The sequence below is a fragment of the Natator depressus genome, chromosome 1 (assembly GCF_965152275.1).
Source record: "Natator depressus isolate rNatDep1 chromosome 1, rNatDep2.hap1, whole genome shotgun sequence".
In the NCBI taxonomy this organism is placed as follows: domain Eukaryota; kingdom Metazoa; phylum Chordata; order Testudines; family Cheloniidae; genus Natator; species Natator depressus.
Window position 1 is genome coordinate 322222444 of NC_134234.1, and position 24664 is coordinate 322247107.

At 42.2% G+C, this 24664-nt stretch overlaps 1 protein-coding gene across 3 annotated transcripts in view; it reads right to left on the reverse strand.

The window, feature by feature from the left end:
- Nucleotides 1–24664, reverse strand: part of LHFPL3 (LHFPL tetraspan subfamily member 3) — a 408865-nt gene that overhangs the window by 43629 nt on the left and 340572 nt on the right. The window contains exon 3 of one of the 3 annotated variants that reach the window (XM_074942512.1): nt 9304–9331. The exons of 1 other annotated variant lie outside the window; for it this stretch is intronic. In XM_074942512.1, the coding sequence (XP_074798613.1) occupies nt 9315–9331 (17 nt within the window). In that variant the 3' untranslated portion in view covers nt 9304–9314. Of the gene's footprint in view, nt 1–9283; nt 9332–24664 lie in introns of all 3 variants that reach the window. One more of the 3 variants, XM_074942511.1, reaches the window with a different exon arrangement.

Consider the following 24664-nt stretch of genomic DNA (forward strand, 5'->3'; position numbering starts at 1 on the left):
AGATGAAACTTCCACCTTGAGCCCCCCCGCTGCCGCCCCCTCCCCTCGGCCCAGGGGCCCCTCCCGCGGCAGCTCCCTGCCGTCCCCTCCCCTCGGCCCGGGGAGCCACCCCTGCGGCAGCTCTCTGCCGCCCCCTCCCTTCCCTCGGCCCGGGGAGCCGCATACAGCAGCTCCCCGACCCAGCTCACCTCTGCTTCACCGCTGCCCCCAACCACTTGACGCCCTAGGCGACCACCTAGTTCGCCTAGTGGTTGCACCGGCCCTGGACACATTCCATTACTGGTAGAAAGCGGGACACGACAGGAAAAATTTGGGCACCATTCCTATAGACTCATCGAATAGTACGTGAAGGAGACTGCTTTGTGGCACTTGATAAACTTTGCCACCATAAGTAGCCGGCCTGCTGATTGAAAACTGCAAACTTTTAGAAATCTCTAGGTCAAGATTGTGGGATGAAATTTCATACTAGGTACATAGCAAACAACAAAAGTAGGAATCGGTAAAATCCCTTTTTCTGGAACATTATTGAAAAACAATACAAATGCAATCACTAAGGAATTCTAAGCATGTGGACAAGGCTTCATAATATTTAACACAAACTGATATTAATTAGATTTAAAATGTGCAAACAATGCAGTTATTTTATGCATCAGACTTACCTATATTCTACAAAGTTATACAAAAACTATACTAAATAACATTTTCACAACTCACATAAACTCTTTCCTTGCAGTGAGACTATAGATATGCATTGTGGCCAAGATTTTCAAAAGTGACTAGATATATTGGGTGCCCTTATTTTTGAGTGCCTAACTTGGGGCATCTTAGAGGCGCTTAGTTTTCAGAAAAGTCTCAGCACCCATTCTTCTAAAAAAAAAAAAATCAATCCTCTTTAAGATGTCTTAAGTTGGGCACCCAAAATCACTAGTCACTTAGGAAAATTATGGCTCGCAATTTTAAACACATAGTTCTTGGACGCACCTACTACCCCCATCAGTATAAAATAGATGTGCATATTTTTGTTTATGAATTTTGACACACAATCAGAGTTTGCTTTCCAATATACAAAAATCTATTTTATCACAATTAACCTTCATTAGATTTTTATGACATCTCCCATCCATCTAATCCATTACGAATGTTGCCTTGAAGAAGTCAGAGGACTCACTTATTAATTAGAACCAATAATAACAGGCTGTTGCTGCCAACAATGGAATCGTTGTAATTCACATGTCTAAAGAGTTGTCCCTGATCCAGGGCCTAATTTTCAAACTTGGGTGCCAACTGATGAGCCCCTGAATTAGCTCTTAGGTCGCTAAAACAGGCATGCAGGAACCGATGTTCGGGCACCCTCCTACAATTTTAAAATGCAATGCAGATGGAAGGCTGTTGAAACCATCCAATGACAGCCCCTCAGTATTTGACCAGCCTGCGGGGATGCTGTTTAGAAGCAGTGAGAAAAGGATTGATGTATCTGGGGAGGGCCGATGCAAGGAGGTTTCGTGCCCTAGGCGAAACTTCCACCTTGCGCTGCCCCCCTGCCACCGCCCTGCAGCAGCTCCCTGCCGCCGCCCCCTCCCCTCGGCCCGGGGAGCCGCATGCAGCAGCTCCCCGCCCCAGCTCACCTCTGCTCCGCCTCCTCCCCGAGCACGCTGCCGCTTCTCCCGCCTCCCAGGCTTGCGGCGCCAATCAGCTTCTTTGGCGCGCAAGCCTGGGAGTGAGAGAAGCAGAGCAGGGCGGTGCTCAGGGGAGGAGTTCAGGGGAACTCCTGTTTGTTTCCAAATGGCTTAGTTTATCAGATATTTGATTCCACCACAAGCTTCCAGATTCAGATACGGAGGTCACCAGATTGTTTGGTTCCAGAATGGAGCTTTGTGTTGTAAAATGCCTCTGATATTTAAGTTAGCGCAGATAGGTTTATAAACCAATTAGATGCTAGTAGTGTAGTGAGAGTGTCTGTAGCCAATTGTAGCAGCCACTGTGTGCTCAGCGCAGCTAATACACAGCATTGAATTTCAGAAATAGTGTTATTGAGAGGAAATCTTGGCCAACACACCAGGATTTTCTCTCTCTCTCTCTTCAACCTGTACAGTCACTAGAAACAGGAAGCGGGGAACTCAGTGTAACATTGCAGCCAAAGGATGTGATCTCCAAGCTGAAATCCCACTCCCCGAAGTGATGCAATAGGTAGCAGTGTGAAGTTTGGGAGCTTCTGACCCACAGGCAAGCATGCCACCCACAAAGCCATGCTAAGGGAGAGACATAAAGACTTTGCTTTTCTGGTGAGTCATTTCCCACTTTAATAATAGATTCCACTTTCAGATTACGTTGCCTCCAGTGAGTTAGTTTTACAACAGCTGTGGAAACAAATTAAACAAAGTTTTGATATGCTCTTTTCCAAAGATTTATCCCTAGCATTCTTTGATTTACTTCTTGAGATATCCTCAAGTACAAACTAGATGGAAGCAATATTTTCTTCCCCTTATAGATAAGCTGACTTTGAGCACCTCAGAGAATATATGAGCACTGCTTTCAGAGCTGGGTTTAGGTGTCCAGGAAGCCTACTACAAAACCCCCTAACATGTTGCAGACTGAAGATAGCTTTATGTCTTTATTTCAACATAACTGTCTTCTCACATTTAGTGGACTTCCTGAGGATGGTTCCCTCTGCATTCCAGGGTCAAGAGTAAGGTGACAAAACCTGCTGCTTTTTCTTCCTGGCTAGCCCTGAGAAAGAAAGCTAGATGCTAAGGTGGTATGCTCTCCTTCCCGCATCATCCATCCTTTTTTTCCTCTTGTGAAATCTAAAACCATATCTGCCAGCTTTTTCATTCCAGTACCAGAGGGGGAACATTCTTGCATTTTTGAATATGATAACATCATATAAGTTAGAGACGGAATAGTACTATTATAGCACCCTTTTCTATCCCAGAAAGTCAAGGATCATTCCCTACAGTACAGCCTATTTAGGTTTCTGATAAGAATTTTGATTTGAAACATAAACCTGGTGCAGTACAGGTACATCGATGTTCCACTGGAACAGGTAAATGGTCTTTTTGTCTTCAATATTTCTCAGAGCACCATTTCCCCCTGAAAGCTCTGCGGTTAAGAAGTTGATCACTAAAGGTGAAACCATGACAGCAATTATTGTTAATAGGAATACAAAAAGGAAGTATATTTAAAGATACGTCCCATGAGAACGTGCCCCTAAAAATCAGACTGCTGGCTAGCTAGAAAATCCTAAATCAACCATTTGTGTACAGCTGTATGTACACCAGTGCTGTGTGCTTACCCAGGTATAGCAATAAATTGCTAGCTTAATTTATTGACAGGGTGATAAAATGCTATTGGTTTTCCTAGGTTTCTTTTCCCTCCTCCCATTGGGTTATGTTGACAGACTGAATGCTAATTAACAGAGTAGAGAGGGACACCATGTGGTACCATAACAAAGAAAGGGCTATATTTTCAGCCTACCCTTCCTGGCAGCAGCCACATGTAGCAAATGCAACACCTGCTATTATCATGCTGTGCTCACAGAGGGTAGGTAGATCATCCCACTTTTCATTGTCATTAGGGATGTCATTACAGCTCTCACATAAAGGAAGTATGGTCTTGTGGTGGGGGACCAACATTGGGAATTTAGAGACCAGGGTTCTCTTCCATTGACTCTCTGGGTATTTATTTATTTATTTATTTAGTGGCAAAGAGTCCTGTGGCATCTTATAGACTAACAGACGTATTGGAATATAAGCTTTCGTGGGTGAATACCCACTTCGTCAGATGCAGCATGGTATTTCGTGGGTATTCACCCACGAAAGCTTATGCTCCAATATGTCTGTTAGTCTATAAGGTGCCACAGGACTCTTTGCTGCTTTTACAGATCCAGACTAACACGGATACCCCTCTGATACAATTTATTTAGCATTTGCATATTCGCTGAGCCAAACAATCCTAGGTGCTGGAACTAAGAGTGCTGGGGGTACTGCTGCACCCCCTTGCTTGAAGTGGATTCCATTATATACAGGCCTTACAGTTTGGTTCCATCGCTCTCAGCACCCTCACTATCAACATTATTCAGGCACCCCTGCAAGAAATAGCATTCTTAGTGGCCAAGTGGAGCTCTCGGAGCCCACCCCTGAATTTTCATTAGTGGGCACCCCTCGACAATGTGTATCATAGTTTGATCTGTGGTGCAGCTGCAGCTTGGATTATCTTGAACACCCCAACAGTGCTGGTTGACTGCACAGAGGCCTTGCTCAATCCGGAATTGGTTAAGAAGAGCCCACTGACAACGTGGCAGGTCAAAGCTGGGCAGGTGAGCAGTAGGGTCTATGACAAGGAACTGATTGGACAAGGAACAGTCTTTCCACCACAAGGACTCTGCTATCACATCCTGGCGTGGCAACCTCGACCACTGTGGGTGTCGTGATGAAAGACGTATAGCCAGTGGACTAAAAAGTCTTTGAACAAGGGCCAATTTGGGTTGGCACATCCCTTTTCAAGCAGTTTGCCAGCTGCAATCTCCCTCCTGATGTAAGGGGGAGAAATGTGGCTCAGAACTGGAAGACAGGAAAGATGAGTCAGTCGGAGAATTCATGTGATGATGAGCATTGTTGAATTGAGTTACATGTCTACAAGTTTGGTGTGTGCCAACTGATTACATACTAGCACACAGTACTCTGCTATTGAATATGATATGGCAAGGGCTGAAGTCCTTTAAGGTTGGAGCATCTACTTCCCATGAAGAACCTGCCAGTTTGCTGAGAAGCTTGTTGCGTGTCTTGACCTTCGCTGCTGTCTTGCTCAAGTGGCTTTTTGTATGTCAATGTTCGATTGAGGGTCAGACCTAAATAAACTGGGTATGCTTCAGCCTCTGGCTGCAAAACTGGTGCATGTCAAAAGTCATCAGTCTCCCAAAACCTGGTAAAGACCCAAACCAGGCATCAAACTACCGCCTGATATCGCTGCTTTCTGTGTGTCTCAAGGTCTTAGAATGCCTAATTTTACAGTGAATAACACTAGAGGTGGAGAACATCTTGAATGTTGAGCAAGTAGGCTTTTGACAAGGTTGAAGCACATGTGACCAAGTACTTGTGCTAATCACATATTTATCAAAAATGATTTTCAGAGAAACCTGGAAACAGGTGGTATTTTCCTTGACCTCTCTGCAGTGTATGATATGGTGTGGCACATGGGTCTACTTGTTAAAATATCAAGAGTCCTCCCACCATGGCTTACTGATGCCATCAAACTGTTACTCCGAGACAGATGGTTGAAGGTGCATGTGGGTGAGAAAACAAGTGCTTGGAAAAAACAGAGGAACAGATTACCACAGGGGTCTGTTCTAGGCCCAACCTTGTTCAACCTGTACAGAAATGACCTGCCACCAGCCCAGTCATCTACGCAGACGACATCTGCTGCAGGCTACAGGCTCTGACTTTTTCTGATCTGGAGATGACCCTGAGTGACGATGCTGCAGAGCAAGCCAACTACCGCAAGACATGGTGCCTTCAGCCTAACACCAGCATGACAGTCTCTAGCACATTCCACCTCCACCATGCCAATGCTAAGAGGAAACTAAACATCATAATGAATGGCCAGAGGCTGAAGCATGAAGTATACTCTCTGGGTGACCTGGGGCAAGTCAGTTAGTCCTCTCTATAGCTCTGATTCAGTAAACCACTTAAGTCTGTGCTTATCTTTATGAAATCAGTAGGATTAGTTACATGCTTAAAGTTAAGAGCATGCTTTGTTGGATTGTGGCCAGTCTCTCCTTCTTTTTCCACTTTATAAATAAGGGATAATCTATCTCTACCACAGGGATGTGATGTGACACTTAATTTAGGTATGTAACGCGTTTGAGATCCTTGGTACTACAGAGATGAATAGAATTGTAACAGGATTACTGTGCTGGCTCTGTCTCTGCAGTGCAGAGGGGAAGGACACTGTGACTCTGAGGAAGTGGAGAGTGGGCATGCAGTTTCTGCCTGGAGGAAAAGCAAAAGCATTTTTAGGAGTCAGCAGCATGAGCAAGAGGAGGGGAGCTGCCTCACTACCCTCTTGCAGAAATAAATACATGTTCTGATTTCTGAGCTCATGCCTGTGTCTTCATTGCAGGGACTCTACCTGGTTTGGCTAACCCACAATGAAGAAAATTGTGAGGTCACAAAACAGTGTTAGTTATTCCCACACTTTTCTGTAATCCACCCCTAGCATTAGCAATATCTGACAATAAGGCTCCCTGGCTTCTCTTGGGATGATTTCACAAAATAATCTTCCTTACTTCTCTAGAGTACTATTTTTACTGACCTATTTTCCCTTTGCTTTTAAAATGCTCTATTGACATTAATTAAGGCTTCCCTAGCCTTGTTAGCTCAGTGATCTGTTTTGTTAGGGAATAAAAAGATGACCTTGCTCACTAGATGGGTTTTTTAAAGCTCTTTTAGTTCTAATCATTAGTGCCTTAAGGAAGAGAGCGGTAGTTCTCAAGCTGGATAATTGAGAAGAGCTGTAAAAACGTCATGTAGATGGCTGTCAAATTTCTAGTTGTATAACCACAATAATTTAGAAGGTAGACATAGTTCTGGTAAGTTATTCTGTTATCACACAATGTGTATTGTTAATTCCATGCACTTGAGCAATGTGTATGTTGTGGTGAAGTTGTACTTTCATTTAATGATAAAATATAACTATGAAACCCCGAGTGAGTAGTTCAACTGTGAGGAGTTGAACTGAGCATACACAGCATAACTAACTGCTTTTCACTGCTTCTATTCTAGTGTCCAAAAAGAAAAGAAACACGGAGCTAAGTGGCACACTGGGCTAGTGCACTGACCTGTCACCTCTGGTGATCTGCTTTCAAATGATAGCTTAGGGCACAATGAAAATGAGTTTGGTGGTTTCATTCAACTCCCAGCTTGTGCACATCACAAAACCATGACACAGTTTAATGTAAGTGGCTGTCTCTGCTCAAGAGAAACCCAGGATGGGAACAGCAAGGGTGTTGAAGATCATTAATGGGAAGCACTGGAGGAGCTGTGTAGGAAAGCTTGCCTGTTTCAGGGTAGTGCTATTAGTCTCAGCATCATGAGTGTTTTATTCACTCAGACATTTTATAAAAGGTATTTTTTAAAAAAGGAAAATATAATCTCTTTGGCCGAGAATGATCTTTTGGACATATTACTGTGAAAGTACAATATGTTTGATTTCTACACAACAACCATTATATAAATGTAAGCAGTGTCAGGATGAGCTCCACCCTGACATCTGGTGGTGAGGTGTGGCAAGTTGTGGAAAAAAACTTCAGGGGCCGATCTCATTTGCATAGGCACACCCACCCCGCCTAGACTGAGGCCATAGCTGCCCTAATGGTCACTTTGGCTGCTGTGGGATCCCCAGTGTCTCTGTTATTGGGGCAGGAAGAATAAATTGTTATTACCCTGATTATGGGAACTGTGCTTGGAACTGTACTTGGCCTTTTGTTATGATGGAGGGACTCACCATCAACTGAGTAGCACTCGCTAGGCAAGGGTCATGGGTTCCAAAACTGTGTGAATAGAGAGAGAGGCTGGGGACAAGTATTAATATTTGGTGGCATGGGCCCCTTGGTGAGGGCCTTACATGCTAATTGCACTTCCTCCTCTCTCCACTGTGGAATATCAGAGCTAATTTTGATTTCATTAGAAGTCTAGTTACAGGCTGCTGAGCTCACTTTGGGCTAATAGTGCACCAGCACTGAGGCTCCCCTACTACAAGCTGAATTCACCAAAGAGATGACTTGACTAAGACCTGATATCACTGAGCATTGTGTTAAGTAGTGGGGGAGCCTGAAGATATATCGTGGAGCAGTTTGCGGGATGGCTGGAGTGCCTTGTGGACAGGCTGGCGGAGCAGTTCGTAGGACGGCGGGAGCTGTTGGTGGGACGTGGAGCAGTTTGTGGACCGGCTGGTGGAGCAGTTCGTGGGATGGCGGGAGCTGCTTGTGGGCCGCGGAGCGGAGCGGAGCTGAGCTGAGCGAAGGAGTTCGTGGAGCGGCTGGCGGAGCGGAGCAAAGGCCTATGTAGCTGTGGGGCGGTCAGCTTCAGATCATGTAAGGTGCCTCTTACCCCCATCCCATCTCCACCCAGGGTGGGAGGTAAAGCCCCGCAGATAAATTTTCGAACTCTGGGGCTGTCCTGACCAGGGACAGAGACTTTTGGGTCATTGGACTTTTGGTGATTTGGGGTTGCTGGACTCAAGAACCAAAGGGTGGTTCAAAAGCAAACAAAACCAAACAAAAGCATGCCCCAATTTGCTTGGGGTGGGTTTTTTTTTTTGCTCATGGGTTGTGTTATGAATCCTGTTGGTGGTGTTTCCCCAACATAATGCCACATTGTTTCTCTCTGTTATTAAAAGGCTTTTTGCTACACTCAGACTATGTGCTTGCGAGAGGGGAAGTATTGCCTCTTGGAGGCGCCCAGCGGGGGTGGTATATATTTGTCCCAGGTCACTGGGTGGGGGCTCGAGCCGGTTTGTATTGTGTTATTGGAATGGGTCCCCTAGATATTGAACCTGGCCCTTGTTGCTGCCAACTCTGACAGGCAGAAGGGTTACATAAAGTAACACAAAAGTTACTCATTTCAGGGTAGAAGACTAGTGACAAAGCAGTCACATGGGAAAGGCTTAGATGTATGTAGCAATCAGCCACACTAACGTGACGTGAATTCTATAATGGCCAATCTGGAGGGTTATTTTCAAGGGACAACCACAGAAGAGTTCACAGGATTATTGACACTTGGCCAGATTTTTAAAGTTATTAGGATGCGTAGTAGGATTTTCCACAAACATATAGGTGCCTAACATCTATTGAAATCAATGAGGTTGAAGTGCCTTGGTGCTTTCGAAAATCACACTTGGCACCTAGATACCTTTAAAAATCTGGCCCATTGCTCCTAACTCATGTGAATACCAAATGTATGCTCTCTTATTTTGTGTTTCTACAAAACCTAGCCCAATGGGCTGAGGTCCTGATTGGAGCTTCTGGACACTATTGTAACAAATAATTTTTACAGTGCTTGCAGCTATGTTATGATAATTTGCCAAGGACTATTTTAAAAAGTGGGTATTTAAAACTACAAATCCAAAATTAGGAATATAAATACAAAATGAAATGCTTACAAGTTACTGAAACATGCTGCCTAACATCAGAAACACAAGACAACAGCAGAAAGCCATGCAACATATTTTGGCAGAAGCACACAAACGTTTTACAGCTCGTCCCACTGGGTGCCATGCTTACACTTACATTAGTCAGTTTCATACTACCTTAGTTTGTTTTAAGCATTTCCATCGTCTGTGAGGGAGGGAGGGAAAAATAGAATGGTTAAGGTAAAATAAAATGAAATCTTACACATTGTTTAGTTGGTAAATGATCTCATTATTTTATTTAGTGCTAACAGTGTGGAGGGGATGAAAGAAATTATCTAGTGATGTGCTTATGTCTATTTTGCTAACCATAGAAATGGAGCTTTGTGAAAATCAAGTTGTGAGGATGATTCAGTGATGTACCAAGGAACCAGATGAAAAACTAAAATTTACAGAGGAAAACATGATGAAGACCGAAGAAAACCAAAATAAACAGCCTTGATCAATACTGCAACTTCTTCCGTTGTGACAGAAGTAAGACTCCTCGGAACATCTTTCCAGCAGTGAGCAATTTTAAATGTTGTGTCTGCATGAGTGCTTTAAAAAATATTTGAAGAAAGATGTAACAGGAAAAAAAAATTACCACAAGCCAGAGTAATTAGTTGGATCAGTGATAAAACCACACCTGAGATGTGTCCCTAAGTATACCCTGATCTATGTAAATCTTTCATGCTTTTGGATGACATGCTACAGCATTAAATTAAAAAGACATATTTTGGTCTTGCAGGTACACTGCTCATTGCTGTTAGCTGTGTTTTCAAAACAACATGTACCATTTTAAAGAACCCAAGCCTGCCAAATCCTTACTCATGCAAGTAGTCACAGTGCATTAGGTTTTAATTGTATAAATCTTTTGTGCTATTAATTATGCACACATGGAGGGCCTGTGATTGTGAGGTTTTAAGCTCCCTCAACTCTCATGAAGGTCAATGGGACTTGAGGATACGCAACATCTCAAAGGATCAGGTCCTCAGTTTCCCTATTTTATTTATGTTTTTAAGTATGCAGGTATTTGTATGAATACATGTAAACTGTGCATATGATGGAGACACTAAAAGTTACCCACAAGCACAGAATTTTCACGAGGAAAACTGTGAATGCAGATGTTTATTCAACATTATTAAACAATTAACATCTGTAATAATGATGGAAGAGAGAGAAGTTTTCACACAGGAATTTCAAACTGAGTAGACAAGTGGCCTTAATTTGTAGTATTCAAGAAGAAACCTAGAAGGAAAAGTTGGAATAGATACTTTTGACGGAATAGACCAAGACAATCATTTCTTAACCAAGAACATAGATCAAGTACCAGTATCACTTTGACAAACTATGCTCTGTCTCCAAAAGGACGGAAGAGTTGGTTTGAAGTATCAGTTACCGTTTCAAACAAGTCAAAGACACACCAGAAAACATCTAAATCCATTGATTGAATGATAGATATGCTTCTAGTAAAAATAATATATTAACCTTCCCGAAGATTTATAGCAGATGGTAAGAAATGCATGAATTTGGGGTTTTTTTTAGGACATAGCTGGATTTCTATTTTCGTGGAAGCTTTGACTTTGCTTATATTGCTACTGGTGTAACCTCCATAAAATGATGTATTGGCTTGCCTCCTATGTGCACATTATTTAGGCAATGAAACATAAAAGACTCTGTGATGTTGTTGATTAATGCATACATTGGTTGTATAGTGAGATACAAGGCAAAGCAGCTGTCTTGATTAAGAGGCTGAAAAAACCTGGAAATATAATACTGTACTGAATAAATGAAATTAACCAGCATTTCATGTTTCTTCTTCAATATTTATTTCTCTGCTTCTGTATTGTAAGACTGGAGTTTAGAATTTTACACCTATGTAATACTACTTAGTCCCTTGACTCTCTCTGAATTCATTCCTGTTAAATGGAATTGATGCTGATTCTGTTCTGATTAAGCAGCAGTCATTACAACTCACTCTCATGGCACTAAAGTGGTATACTTGAGAGACAACCCAATAAAATTCCTATCCTATTCAGGTATGCTCTGACTAAGGCTCCAGTCCTTTAAATGAACTCATGCATATGGGTACTCCTACACTGAGTGGAGTGGTGCTCCTCATAAGTGTAAAAGTTATTCTCATGCATAAAGTGTTTGCAGGATTGGGGCCTAGGGCTGAACCTTGTTCACTTGACTGACCCCATTTAAATCAAGTCAACTACTCATGTGGGTAAAGTGAGCAGGATCTGGCCCTAAGTGACATCTCCTGTGTCATATGTTGAACACTAAAGCAAATGCTTTGGGCCAAATGTTGCTCTCAGGGTATAGGGGGGAGGGTGTTTCCCAGTACAGGTAGACAGACACATGCTAGCTTTGCTCAAGCTAATATGCTAAAATTAGCAGTGTGGCCAAGTGGCGTGGTGGTGGTGGTGGTGACTAGGATTAGCCACCCAAGCCCAATGCTGCCCAAGTCCCTGGGTTTGTGCTGAGGTGGTAGCCTGGGCTGCTGCTGCAGCCACATTACTATTTTTAGCTCACTAGCTTGAGCAGAGCTAGCGTGTGTCTATGTACCTGTGTGGACAGCACCCTCCCAGCTGCCATGTACATAGCCGCAGTGTCACCAGGATAGATCTGGAATAATTCTGCTGAAGTCAGTGGAATTAGTGCATATTGATAGTGGAGTAACTGAGATCAGCACTTGGCATTTTATGTTTATATATATATGAGCTGGATGAAATCTTGTTCTGGTTGAATTAAAATCTCCTTCAAACTGATATGTAAACAAGCCCTTCATTTAAGATAGTTGTAAGAAAAGGTTAAGGGCCACACCTAAAACAAAGCCTAATAAGTCGGCCCAGGAACTAGCATCATGAGGGTGGTGGTGTGGTTCCACTAAGTATTGTGACCAGGTGCGTGTGTGCATGTGAGGGAAGGGAGAACACACAGAAACGAAGAACAGACAAGAACACACACAGAGGCAGAGAAACCAAGAGAGCCAAGCGGGAGCCTGTGAGAACAGTGTGACCCTGAAAAAAGCTAGAAAGGGAGCTTTTGGATCTGGTGTTAACTAAAGAGGCTCGGGGGCTGGAAGCTAAGAAACTGCTCCTTTTGTTCTCGGTTCCTCCTGCATTTGGAGAAGCAGAACTTTGTACATTCCTTGTAAATAAACAAAGTTGCAGCAAAGAAAATACCAGTCTCCCAATTTCTGCTCCTAAATGGAACATTCCCCAGACTCTGAAATTTGACTAGCTGCTCAGGTCAAAAAGAGGCAACATAAGCAAACAAAAATGTAGTCTAGTTTTGGAGTGGTCATAATTTTGAGCACCCCCTCAGCTTAGGGCCACAGGGGGAATTAATTACATTTATTAGAAGCTCTTGTCTCTAAAATAAGACATAGAGGGTCTAACTCAGTTCTCTGTTACATTGGTGTAAATCTATTTATTTTTGTTTTTAAGCAACAACAAAACATCTGTTAGTGACGCCAATAAAATGCTCCATTATGTATGTAAGAGTAATAATACCCTTCTAGAAGTATTGATGGCATCCTGCCAATGGGAACTGACAGGATTTAATACTACAATAAAACATGCCCTGTTGTGTCTTCTTAATTAATAGACTAAGTCTCCACTGATTAAGCATGGAGGTTATTTATAATAACCACAGCATAACCAAAAGGAAAATAATTGATTCAGTTGCTAAATTCCCAGGATCATGTGTGATTCATTTACACTTAACCCACTGGATCACTCTAATTTATCTGTGATTGACAAAATTAAAGGAAGAGGGTTTTTGGATAAGCATTTTTATTATAAGCACTATTAATCTTAAGAAATAGTTCCATTTGTGAGGGGACAGTGGAGAGTTAATGGAAATATGGCAATTGACACTTCTGCAAAGTGAAAATACTCCGACAAGACATATGAAACGGTGCCAGATCACTAACTGAAAAAGATCTTTGCTATGTTGAGAATGAGATGCAATTACTTAAAATTATACATCACAGCACAGCCCCTGTAAATTAATCTAGTCCTTGCATCCTCTCTTAAATATTGTACCAATTAATAGAAGTATATATTTAGATGAAGAGGCTGAGAGTTCTGCGTCAGTAGATGATGATGATAACTCAGCAGTACATCATCTGAATCTTTGGAAACTTCTATAGAGGCTAGATCTGTCAGATGAACATTTGTAGAACAAAATTTTAAGGGACTATTTTTGTAATATCCAGAGAGTTTCAACAATACATCAGACTATACAATGTATCTATTTTAGAGTAGAGCTGTTAGCACATTTCTCTTGAACAATACCCTCTTTAGTATTTTTCAGACATGAACATCTCCTAAAATGAAGCCTGCCTTTGAACTGTTTTTGAAGATTTTCAACAGCAGGTCATCAGAGACACTTTCATCAGGTCCTCAAAGTACCAGTGAATGAATGACCCACAGATCCTCAAATGAGTAGCAGTTATGGTGAAAGGCTACCTTGACACCAGTGAGTACAATATGCATGTACTTCAGCAATATATAAATGTTATTCTGCTGTGTTAGGGCTTGATCCTGTGAGGTGCTGGATGCCTCCAGCAAGGTGCTGGGCATTTTCAACTTCCAATTCCAATGGAATTGAGGGCACCCAGGATTAGGATCTGCCTATTAGATTAATAAAATAATATTATTTGTTCTTACCTTGATGGTCTGTTGAAAGCCTTATTTGTATACTTATTCACTTCCCATCTTGACTGCTCAGTTAAGGTAACTCTTTAGTCTCCCTAAATCCCTGTCCCTTAAATTCACAGTGTCCAGAATGCTGTGGCCAGAATACTCTCCAATTCCACAAAACAGAACCATGTCACCCTTCTCTCACCTTCACTGTCCTCCTATCCATCTCAAATCCAATTCAAAACTAGCACCTGGTTTTCCAAACTCCCCATGAAACAGGCCACCCCACCTTTCTACCCTTAGATCTACCTACTTCCTTCTCTGTTAATTTCACTGCTCCAGTACTGACTTCCTCTCTTCTCCTCCTTTTCCCCATCTTATAGACTTTCCACAGTTGGAAATCGCTCTCTCATTTATGATTCTAAGGATTCCTCACCTACACGGAAATCTCATCCTCCCTCCAAACGACTCAGTGATTTCCTTTCTTGAAATTCTGCCTGAAGGCCATCTTATTTGCTCTTCTCTATGGTTGACTGTAAATCATATTCCAAAAAAACCCCCTATAAATTATGTGGGCTCAGTCCAGCACTCAGTCAAAACGTCTATTGCAATCAATGAAAGTTCTGGCTGAATGAGAAGCACAGGACCAAATTCTATTTGTACAGGTAGGCTTCTGTGCTCAGTTCAGCATTAAGATTCATACAGTCTAATCACTGAATTTAGCTTTGCTTTGGTTTTAAAGTAAATTATGAAGAGACATACAATTGGGTCGATTTGATTCAAGACATTTTGAGAAATCCCCAAATATAAAGGCACTCATCTATCACTATAGTCCTGTTACTGGAGCTATCCCTAAACAGAAGCAGGAGGCCGCCCATTTCTGTAATGTCATTTGCAGATTTGTCTCCCTTGAAACTGGTGCTTCCAAGAGGGACGCTGCCATGTGGATTGCCAATGGGAAGACATGGTAAAGTCAGTCTCCCAAATACTACGTTGACAGGCAGAACTCTGGGAATCACTTCATTGTGGATACAGCATTACAAAAATAAATAGTAATGAATGGCATCCCTGAGTACCTCCTGCATATGTGGATTTTTGGGCACTGTGGAGCTACTCATGCATATTGCGGTCTAGAAAGCCGGGCATCTCAGACCTAACCCATAGCTACTGCCATCCTCCTGATGTTATGGGCCAAATTCTGACCCTGAATGTGCACAGAGTTGAATGGAATCAATGGAAGCCCCATGTGCAGAATCTGGTGCCACATATGGTTGTGGACTTCTAAAGATCCCATGAAAATTACCAGATAGACCTGGTAATTTCACCAAAAAATTTATTAATTGATTTAATGTGGCTGGGAGCACACAGCATTTCCCATTATACTTCTGAGGCTCCCAATTCAACCATCCATCCATGTTCAGCAAAATACTTTCAGCACAGGCTTCACTTTAAACACATTCTTAAGTTAATGGAATTTAAAAACGTGAGCTCAAACACTTTGCTGACTAGGGATGGATTGAAACATGTATTTAAATGCTTTGCAAGATTGGGGGCTTACATTCTAAAGCCTGGGCTACTTGCATTGCTAAAGCTTGCGTGGGGATGAGAACATCTACCTCTGGGCTGTTACTCCTCTACTCAGTTTGTAGGTGGGGAATGATCAGGATACTGACTAACTGCCCCCAATATACCAGCCAACACGCTGGAGGCAGCACCAAGGGGTAATAACCCACACCACAACTGCCTGTCTAGAGCATAGGGGAAGCAGGAACCAGACTGTGATGCTTAGCGTTCCTGCCCTACTCCTGGGGCAGAGCAGCTATGCAGTACCCCTTCCTCAGGCTGGACTGTAAGAGTCCAGTCCAGTCCATAGTATTCAATTAGGGATCCTAGCACTGAGCACTCACATGAAGTCCTGACAGAGAAACATACCAAATCTAAGGGCATGTGTACACTGCCCTGCAGGTCAACACTACAGAGGTGTGAATAGCAATGTGCACCGAAGTGTTGTACTGTAACTCTCCTAGACTACTGAACACGGCAGGCATTGATCTAAAAGGTTCCTAGTTTGCATTAATGTACATACAGAGGAATTACAGCACAGCACTTTGGTACGCAGCACTATTTAACCCCCATTAGTCCAAACTGCAGGGCAGTGTAGACGTTCCCTAAGTGTCAAGTTTTAGATTATATCATTTACTAGGTTTGCTGTGTTTTGAAATGCGTACATATATAATAGGTATGAATGAACTTGTAATTAGATCCCTTTTAAAATTAAGAATGGTACAAAATGATGCTGTAATGTTTTGAATAATATTTACTTACTTTTGAAAAAAACAATATGTACATATTCTTGTTATACGTTTATTATAAAGAGTTTGGAAAACAGAGCTTCTACTTATTTTGAAAAAAATAGCTTTAATAATACGTAGTTTACATATCCCTTTTCATTTCCAGACAAGTTATGAGCCTTATATAACTCATTTGATTAAAGGATGTGGAAACATCCATCACAATTTCTTAATATATAGACTAGTACAAGTATATTATGACTGCTAACATAAGGACTCAATTTAAAAAAAAATGTGTTTCTTATTTCCTCTCCCAACTACTCTTATTCCTGTCTCTTCAAGATCTTCTAGCAGAATCAATCAGAAGAGGTTTCTTTTACTTAATCGTTCCATTTCCTTTAATTTTTAAAAGCCATTCAGATCATTATAGCCAACATACAATATTTTTTAATCTGTTCCGCAACAGTTCTGCCCCTCACAACAGAAGACTCATTTTTTGTTTACAGGACATACATTTCAGACTCAGATTTTAACTATTAATCTGACCAACAATGTAAGAAGCAAAGGGCCCTTTACTGCACCACTGAAGTCAGTAGGAGCTCTGCCATTTCCTTCCATAGGAGCTGGATCAGGCAGGGAGTAGTTTATTTCCTTTTAATGCTGTTCCCCTAGATGTCTCTCAGGGTCCCCTCTGGAGAGGTGCTGCGCTCCCTTAACTCCCATCTAGTTCAACGACACATTGCGGTCACTGACCTCAATGGGAGTGGAAGGTGCTCACTGCTCACCACCTCTCAGCAACAGACTCTTAGACTCAGCCAGCACACATCGCCTTTCTCCAAACTAAGTCCCAGCCCTACAATGTGTTTCACATACGCCCACTGACTTTAGTTGGGCTCCATGTGAATGCTGGGCTACACTAACACGGAGCTTATGGCAGAACTGGGGTCTAATTCTGCCTCCACATCATTTCTACCTGTCATTTTGCAACCCAGTCAAAATACGTGGGAAGCTTCATCCTGCTGGGACTTCACGAGTTGCAGTGTTTTAGATTGGAATGTCCCAGAGCTGCATGTAAACTCCACTGCACACATTATTATTTTTGCATCTAAATCTTCTTTAAAATAGTTGGATAGACTCTTTTCATAGCTGAGCAGCCATCTCAGTGAATGTAGAGGGTGATTTACAGTTTGTACTTTGTACACTTTCTGTACTGGAGCATAAAATTGAAAGGCTTATGCCAAACTCATTCATACATGGACACATTCAAGAACAAATTAATTTTAAAACACTTACAGGATATAAAATGCTTCCAAGTCATGCTTTACAAATCTACAGAGTAATTTATATCATAATATAGCATAATTAGAAAAGAGCTGCTGTGGAACAGATAATATGGCATTTTTAATCTAAAAGGATTTTAGCATTACGCTTCTCTATATTATCTGTAATTCAGACCTGAAGGGAATCGTGACTAATCAGTTTTAAAACAAAATTACTGTATAAAAGAGGGCTCACCTAGGGGGAAAAAAGATCATTTAAAGCCAACTTAAGGTTCCTAGAACCAGGGACACACCACAGTAAATCAGTGTGCTATAGACTGGACTTGGGGATAGATTAGGATCTCACACTGGTATAAATCAGGAGTTACACTGGTTTAAAACCAGTGTAAGTGATATTAGACACTGGCCCACCAATACTAGATAAATCCCCCACACAGCTGGAGAGCCAGGGATGACATTAGCTTAAAAAACACATTTCTGTACCACTTAAGCTAAAGAAGCATGCCCTTAGCTAGCACTACTGGTAGGCCCCTTATCCTCTGTGTGGACTAGCTACTGGCAGGGACCATCACTCGCTGACTCACCACATAAAGCCAGTATATTCCTTATGCCACCTGACTGTTGGAGGCAGAGAGGACTGATCACGGGAGATGCTAGGAGCCTACTTTGAGCTGATGAATGCCAGCAACTCCCACTTCATCCAATGGGAGCTGATGGCAGCACCTCACAGGATCAGGCTCTGCAGCTGCATAAGGCAAGAGCAGGCATAATGCCTGCAGGGATGCTGTAGTGTGTGTGCTCACCAGCAAACCTTGCTACAACTTTTAAAAAAAGAGTAGCTTGAGTGTCAGACCTACTCCCTTTCCCAGACAAGCCTTAACTCCCACATGCCATACTCGTGCTTCCACAAAATTCTCCATATGCTGAGCATTTATAATTAGCAAACACAGTAAGAAATTATTTAAAAAAACTTAAAGATAAATAACTGAACCAAATTCAGCCCTGGCATAGGGCCACAACTCCCAGTGAATTCACCGTGGCCGTGTGGGTGTAAGTGAGAGCCGAGTTTAGCATGTTGATAGCAAACTAAAGTAGTTACTCATATTCCCCCAGGCATTCTTCTGCCTGAATCTGTTTAGGGGCACTTATGCCATCTGTACAAGCAGGAATTTAACATGCTTCCTGTAGAAGGTATAAATGCACAGTTCAGGGTGAAGTAGCTATAAGTCCCTCATTCACCCAGCTTGGTTTGTGTATTATATCTGTATAGCTGGTATTGTAATTCAGATGCAGATAATGCATTCCTTCATCTCCTCAGGAGAAATATAGACTTAATTAAATGTGGTCAACCTCTAAAAGGTGCAGATTTCAAAGACAAAACTGCAACATAAAGTATTTTGAGCAATGGTAAGCAAAGTAGCGTCTACGGACTAAAGGGAAATTTCATACTTAGTAACAGCCAACACTTGTAGACCAAATAATGTAACTTACAGTCATTCAGTATTAAGAGACAAAGTGGGTGAGGTCATATCTTTTATTGGAGCAACTTCTGGTAGTAAGAGAGACAAGCTTTCAAGCTTACACAGAGCACTTCTTCAGGTCTGGGAAACAAACTCAGAGTGTCACAGCTCAATACAAGGGTGGAACAGACTGTTAAGAAGCAAGCCTTATTGCCTATCTGGCAATCTTAACATAGCTACTCAATGGTTTTTGTTTAACTGTATCAGTTTGGTGGTCATCAACACCTAATTACATTTCATAGTGGCAGCTTTCCTATAGGTGGATAGTGAAAGTGAAAATGAACTGAGAATGAACATCCAGCTCTATGCGGGCAGCCTGGTTGGCAATTGGTAACTGGAAACCCTTTGCAACCAAAAAGCTGGCAGAGGTTCTGCCGTGCTCCAGCTCTTTGTTCAGAGTGACAGAGCTCCACACTCAAGAGAGAGGATAACTTTGGTTCATCCTCATTCAGTGGTGAAGTGAAGGCAGCAGTCAGAAGTAAAATAGCACTATAGTAACAAATGGAAAAAGGGAAAATTAAATAACAATCAATATAAATTAGAAGTTATGTGAATGTAGAAAACTCATAAGGGAAGCTAAAGATATAAAGGAAAAATCCATAGCTGGAAGGGCTAAGGACAATAACTAGTTTTTAAAGTATATTAGGAACAAAAGAAACATAGCAATAAATGGTAACGTTAATGAGGCAGAAGTGTTCAATAAATATTTCTGTTCTGCGTTTAGAAAGAAGCAGGATGATGTACTTCTATTACATGAGGATGATAAAGTTCTTTCCAGACCATTAGTAAATGAGGAGGATGTTGGACAACATCTATTAGAGAGAAACATTTTAAATCAGTAGACTAGGCTAACTTGCACCTCCGGGTTTCATAGTTTCATAGAATTTAACGCCAGAAGAGACCATTAGTTCATCCAGTCTCACCTCCTGCATATCACAGGCCATTCAATTTCACCCAGATAGCCCTGTATTAACCCCAAATGACTTTAGTTAGACCACAGGAGACCAAACTGTTGCATGCCATAGGTAGAGAACAGGAAAGACTGAGGTGCTACCAATATCCAAGGCCCCTGCAATGGCAGGGAATTGATTAGATCAGTGGTTCTCAAACTTTTTTTTCGCGGATCACTTGAAAATTGCTGCAGGTCTCAGAGGACTACTTAATGATCTTTCGAAATGTTGTTTATACTGTTAGCTAACTATTGTAAAGCACTTTGGATAAAAGCGCTATATAAAAAAACCCTTAATAATAATTAAAGTTTTTTTGTTCTACAAATAAAAGCACACAACTCATATTTTAATATCAGTAGTTTTACCTTTCTAATGCGATGGATGTGCCCTCTATCCCCTGTCGCGGCAGTCTCTGAGCTGGGGCTGGGAAGGAGGAGGGTCTCTCCATTTCTCCCAAGCTGGGGCTGGGAAGGAGGGGGGTCTCTCCATTTCTCCCACGCTGGGGCTGGGAAGGAGGAGGGTCTCTCCCCCACCGCAGCCACAGAGCTGAGGCTGGGCAGGAGGGCTGTCTCTCCCCAGCAGCCACAGCCCGGGAGCTGTGGAAAGTCGCCTCTTTCTCTGGTCACCACAGCCCTGCATGTCCCAAATTCCCCCTGCCCCCTCTTCTCACCCCACTGCCCCCTCCCACCTACCCCCTATTCCCTCCAAGGCCACCACCTCACCTTACATGTGCGTCTTCTCCAGGGTCCAGGCACCTAATTAGTGGAGCCACACTTGCACGGCTCCACTGATTAGGTGGGTGGCCCTTCATTCCGTCGTGTGCGACCTCCCAGGCATGCACCGTAGAGGAAACTATCCACGGACCACCTGAATGGAGCTTGTGGTCCACGGACCACAGTTTGAGAACCTCTGGATTAGATGGAATATGCTTAGATGATACCAGCAGGCGAACCCTGCCCCATGCAACAGAGGAAAGTGAGCATCCCTCAAGGTTCCTGCCAAGCAGACCTAGGGGATAATATCTTTCGAACCCTAAATCTAGTGACCAGTTTGACCCTGAGCATGTGAACAAGACACAGCAGCCAGGCATCTAAGGAACAGCATTCTTTGTATTCTCTCAAAGCATTGGTCCACCCCTTTCCTAAAAGAGTTGGCTCTGCCCCCTGCTCTGTCCCCAGCCTCGCTTCGCCCCCTGCCACAGCTCCACTCAGGCCCCTCCTCCATCCCCAACCCAGCTCTGCCCTCAGTCCCTCTCTGCTGCAGCCAGCTCAGCCCTCATTCCCTCTCTGCCACCCAGGCCAGCTTCACCTCTAGCCCCAGCTATTCCCCCAGCCCCAGTTCTGCCTTCAGCTCCGTCTTCAGCCCAAGTTCCTCTTCTGAGGAAGCCTTGGCTGTGTATCATGGGGGGAGAGGGGGTGCGAACAGATTCTAGTACTGGTAAGGGGGACGCGACAGGAAAAGTTTGGGCACAACTTGGCTAATGTGATCTTTGGATGAATACATAGGAGAGGTACTTGTGGCACCTTAGAGACTAACAAATGTATTTGGGCATAAACTTTTGTGGGCTAAAACCCACTTCATCAGATGCATGCAGTGGATAGGAGAGGTGACTTTACCTCTGGTGAGACCAGTACTGGAATACTGCACCCAGGCCTGATTTCCACTTTTCAAAAATGATGTTGGAGAGGGTGCAGAAAAGAGCCAAAAAAATGATTCAAGGGCTGGAGAAAATGCCTTATACTGAGAGACTTAAAGAACTCAATCTGTTTAGCTTATCAAAAGAAAAAAGATTACAGTTTCTAAGTACATCCACCAAAGGAAGTGGTGGATTCTCCGTCTCTTTATGTCTTCACAGCAGGACTGGATGCCTTTCTGGAAGATATGCTTTAGCTAAATAGAAGTCACTGAGCTCAATACAGGGGTAACTGGGTGAAATTCAGTGGCCTGTGATATACAAAAGGTCAGACAAGATGATCTGATGGTTCCTTCCGGCCTTAAGCTCTGTGAATCTATTTTGTTGCCATTCAGAAGCTCTCTTTAGAACGAACCATGCAGGGGTGTGTACCCTAAGCACAGCCCCCTGTAATCCTGTCCTTGGCTGGACCCTGGTGTGGCGGAGACACATGGGGGAGCCTATCTAGCTGTGGAACCAGTACCAGGATTTGGTTCCAAAAAGCACAATCTGTTGGGTCCTATTTCTTCACTGTGAAACATTTTTGAATATATTCCTCTAGGTGTTAATGCCCTTCAAGTGCATATAAGAGTTATAGCCTCACTTAGGCAACTTCTTGTAATCTTTCTCCATGAGGCAATCAGTTCAGCCCCTTCATTGCTACATTGTGTTTTGGTTGTGCCATAGTATCTGATACATACTCTCTGGTCTTTACAAGTATTACTTGACTGACTTCAGTGTAGCTACTCCAAACTACTTTTATGTGAGAGGAGAATTAGGGCCATTGCATTTTATGGATAAAATACTAAACTAAATCACGCAACACCAGAAATTAGAGATGGAGGAGCTATCCAGGACACCCTCTACCCCAACCAATGTAGCAGTGTTTCCTACAGTGAATTTCTAAAGCTTTGATTAAGCTAGTTTTAAATGATTCCAACAATGGAGCTTAAACAGTTTCCCCTGAGAAGCTATTTTGCAAACTAACCTGTCTCACCATTGCCAGTAAGCCTAGCCTTTTCTTTTCTTTTTTCTTAATTGCACTCTGTTGTTCCTATTTGTCTTCCTGTGGCCACCCACAAACAATTATTTTTCCTCTTGATGTGAATGACCTTCAAGTGGATACAAGAGTTATATCCTCACTTAGTCATTGTTTAGCAAAGCTATGCAACTTCTTGTAATCTTTCTCCATGAGTCAATACCTCCAGCCTCTTAATTGCTATATTTATTGTGGTGGTGCTGTAGCATCTGACACATGCTCTCTAGTATATTTTTAAATTTTTCAACCTACAGCAACTTACTTTAAGGAGTGCAAAGGCTTAAAAGAAAGTGCCTATGATGTCAACTGCAGCAAGACAATAATCTCCACCTTCTTTGAAACTGACTGTGTCTATTTCTAATTTCTTTAAATTGTCAATCTCATTGTAAAATGCTTGCAGAGATTGACTCCTACACTCGGTCTGTCCAATGGAAAAGTGATTGCATCATGGAACTGCATTTCATATTTTAATACATTTACCCTTTTGTAAGAGACAAATAATAAAAAGAAAATTAGATTGAAACAACTTGCTATAAAATGTATCAACACTAACAATGATAAACCTCATAATTCGTGTGCATGCTTCAAGAGGTTGCTGGAGAACACCTGCCTTTGAAGGGTAAGGGTATGTGGGGAGCAGGGGAGCAACATTTTCTTTGCTTTAGATGGTAATAAAATTTCCAATGCCTTTTGTGACCCCTCTGGGGATTGCAATGGACTGTTTGAGAAATAGTGTTCTAGCACATCAGAGGCTTTCAAACTGTGGTTTGTAGTCCATCAGTGGTGTGCAGAGCACTTGCTGGAGGTCTACTTTGTCTGTCTCATGATGCTGGCTCTCCACCTTGTTTCCTGGTCCTAAATCACATGAAAAGAAGCTAAAAATATATCACATACTTTCCTCATATTACTTTACTTTGAAAGCAACTGTGCCATTGCAAATGAAAGGGGAGGTGGCCTATACAATTGTGAAGAGAAGAGGTGTCCATGAGACAGCCCGGACACAAACTTTTCCTGACTTTTTTCTTGAAAGTAGAGACAAGTGTAAGGAAACAGATCAGAGAGGAAAACAAACGATTCAGGCCCAATTCTACTTTCACTAACTGACCATCACCAGTTAGACACACCTTTTATTCCGCTGACTTTAGTGGAATCACTCCTGATTTACACAAATATATGTGAGGAGAAAATCATACCCCAAATTCACACCTTTGTAGACTGAAACCCTCATACTCTTCTAGGTGATTTAACAATTAAATAAAACCATGAGAATTTGAATGATAAATTCAATTGAAAGATCAGGATAAAATGGCTGGTATTACAAAACAGGAATTATGAATGGAAAGTTATTGACAAATATCAAAAGAAGAAGGTTCCTTAAATGAGGTCACCACAGCGAAGTGTTTTGTAGAGCAGTTGCTTGGCAATCAAGTGACACAAAGAAAGACTTCTGAAGGACGTTAATCAAGGTACAAGTAAAAAGAAAATGAGATGCTTCAGGACACAAAGCCTGCAGGAAGTGCATCTACAGCAGCAACGGTTGATAGAAATCATAAGGCAGGAAATAAAACTAAGGCTACTTGAGGAAATGAATTCAAGAACGCAGAACACCTATTCTGACAATGTAGCCATTTGTATTGCTAAAAGGGAAATCAATGAACCATATGCAAGAAGACAGGCTTATTAAATGATTGACTGTCCACCTGGAAATTCCTGTCTGTGAATTCATCATGGTGATACAGTATAAAAAATAGAGACTAGGGTTAAGAGGTTGTTCACTGAAGTGATCAGGTATCTTATAACTTAGATTTGCAAACAAAAGAGGGAATGGAAGACCATTGAAGCTACTGCTCTGGGTTTTATTAAAATGGAACCAGCTGTCACATAGGAAATATATGTATGGGAAGGTAAAAGAGACTTCCCCAAGTAAGAAGTGGGAAGGATTATCATAACTAAATCCCACAATGTTAAAAATTGGATCGGAAAGAATCTGGTCACTGTAGCAATTGGGCAAGTTATAATGTTTAACCTATACATGTTAATTACATTTGCAACTGAAGTTTTCCTTTTGGATAACTCCAGTTCTACTAAAGACTTC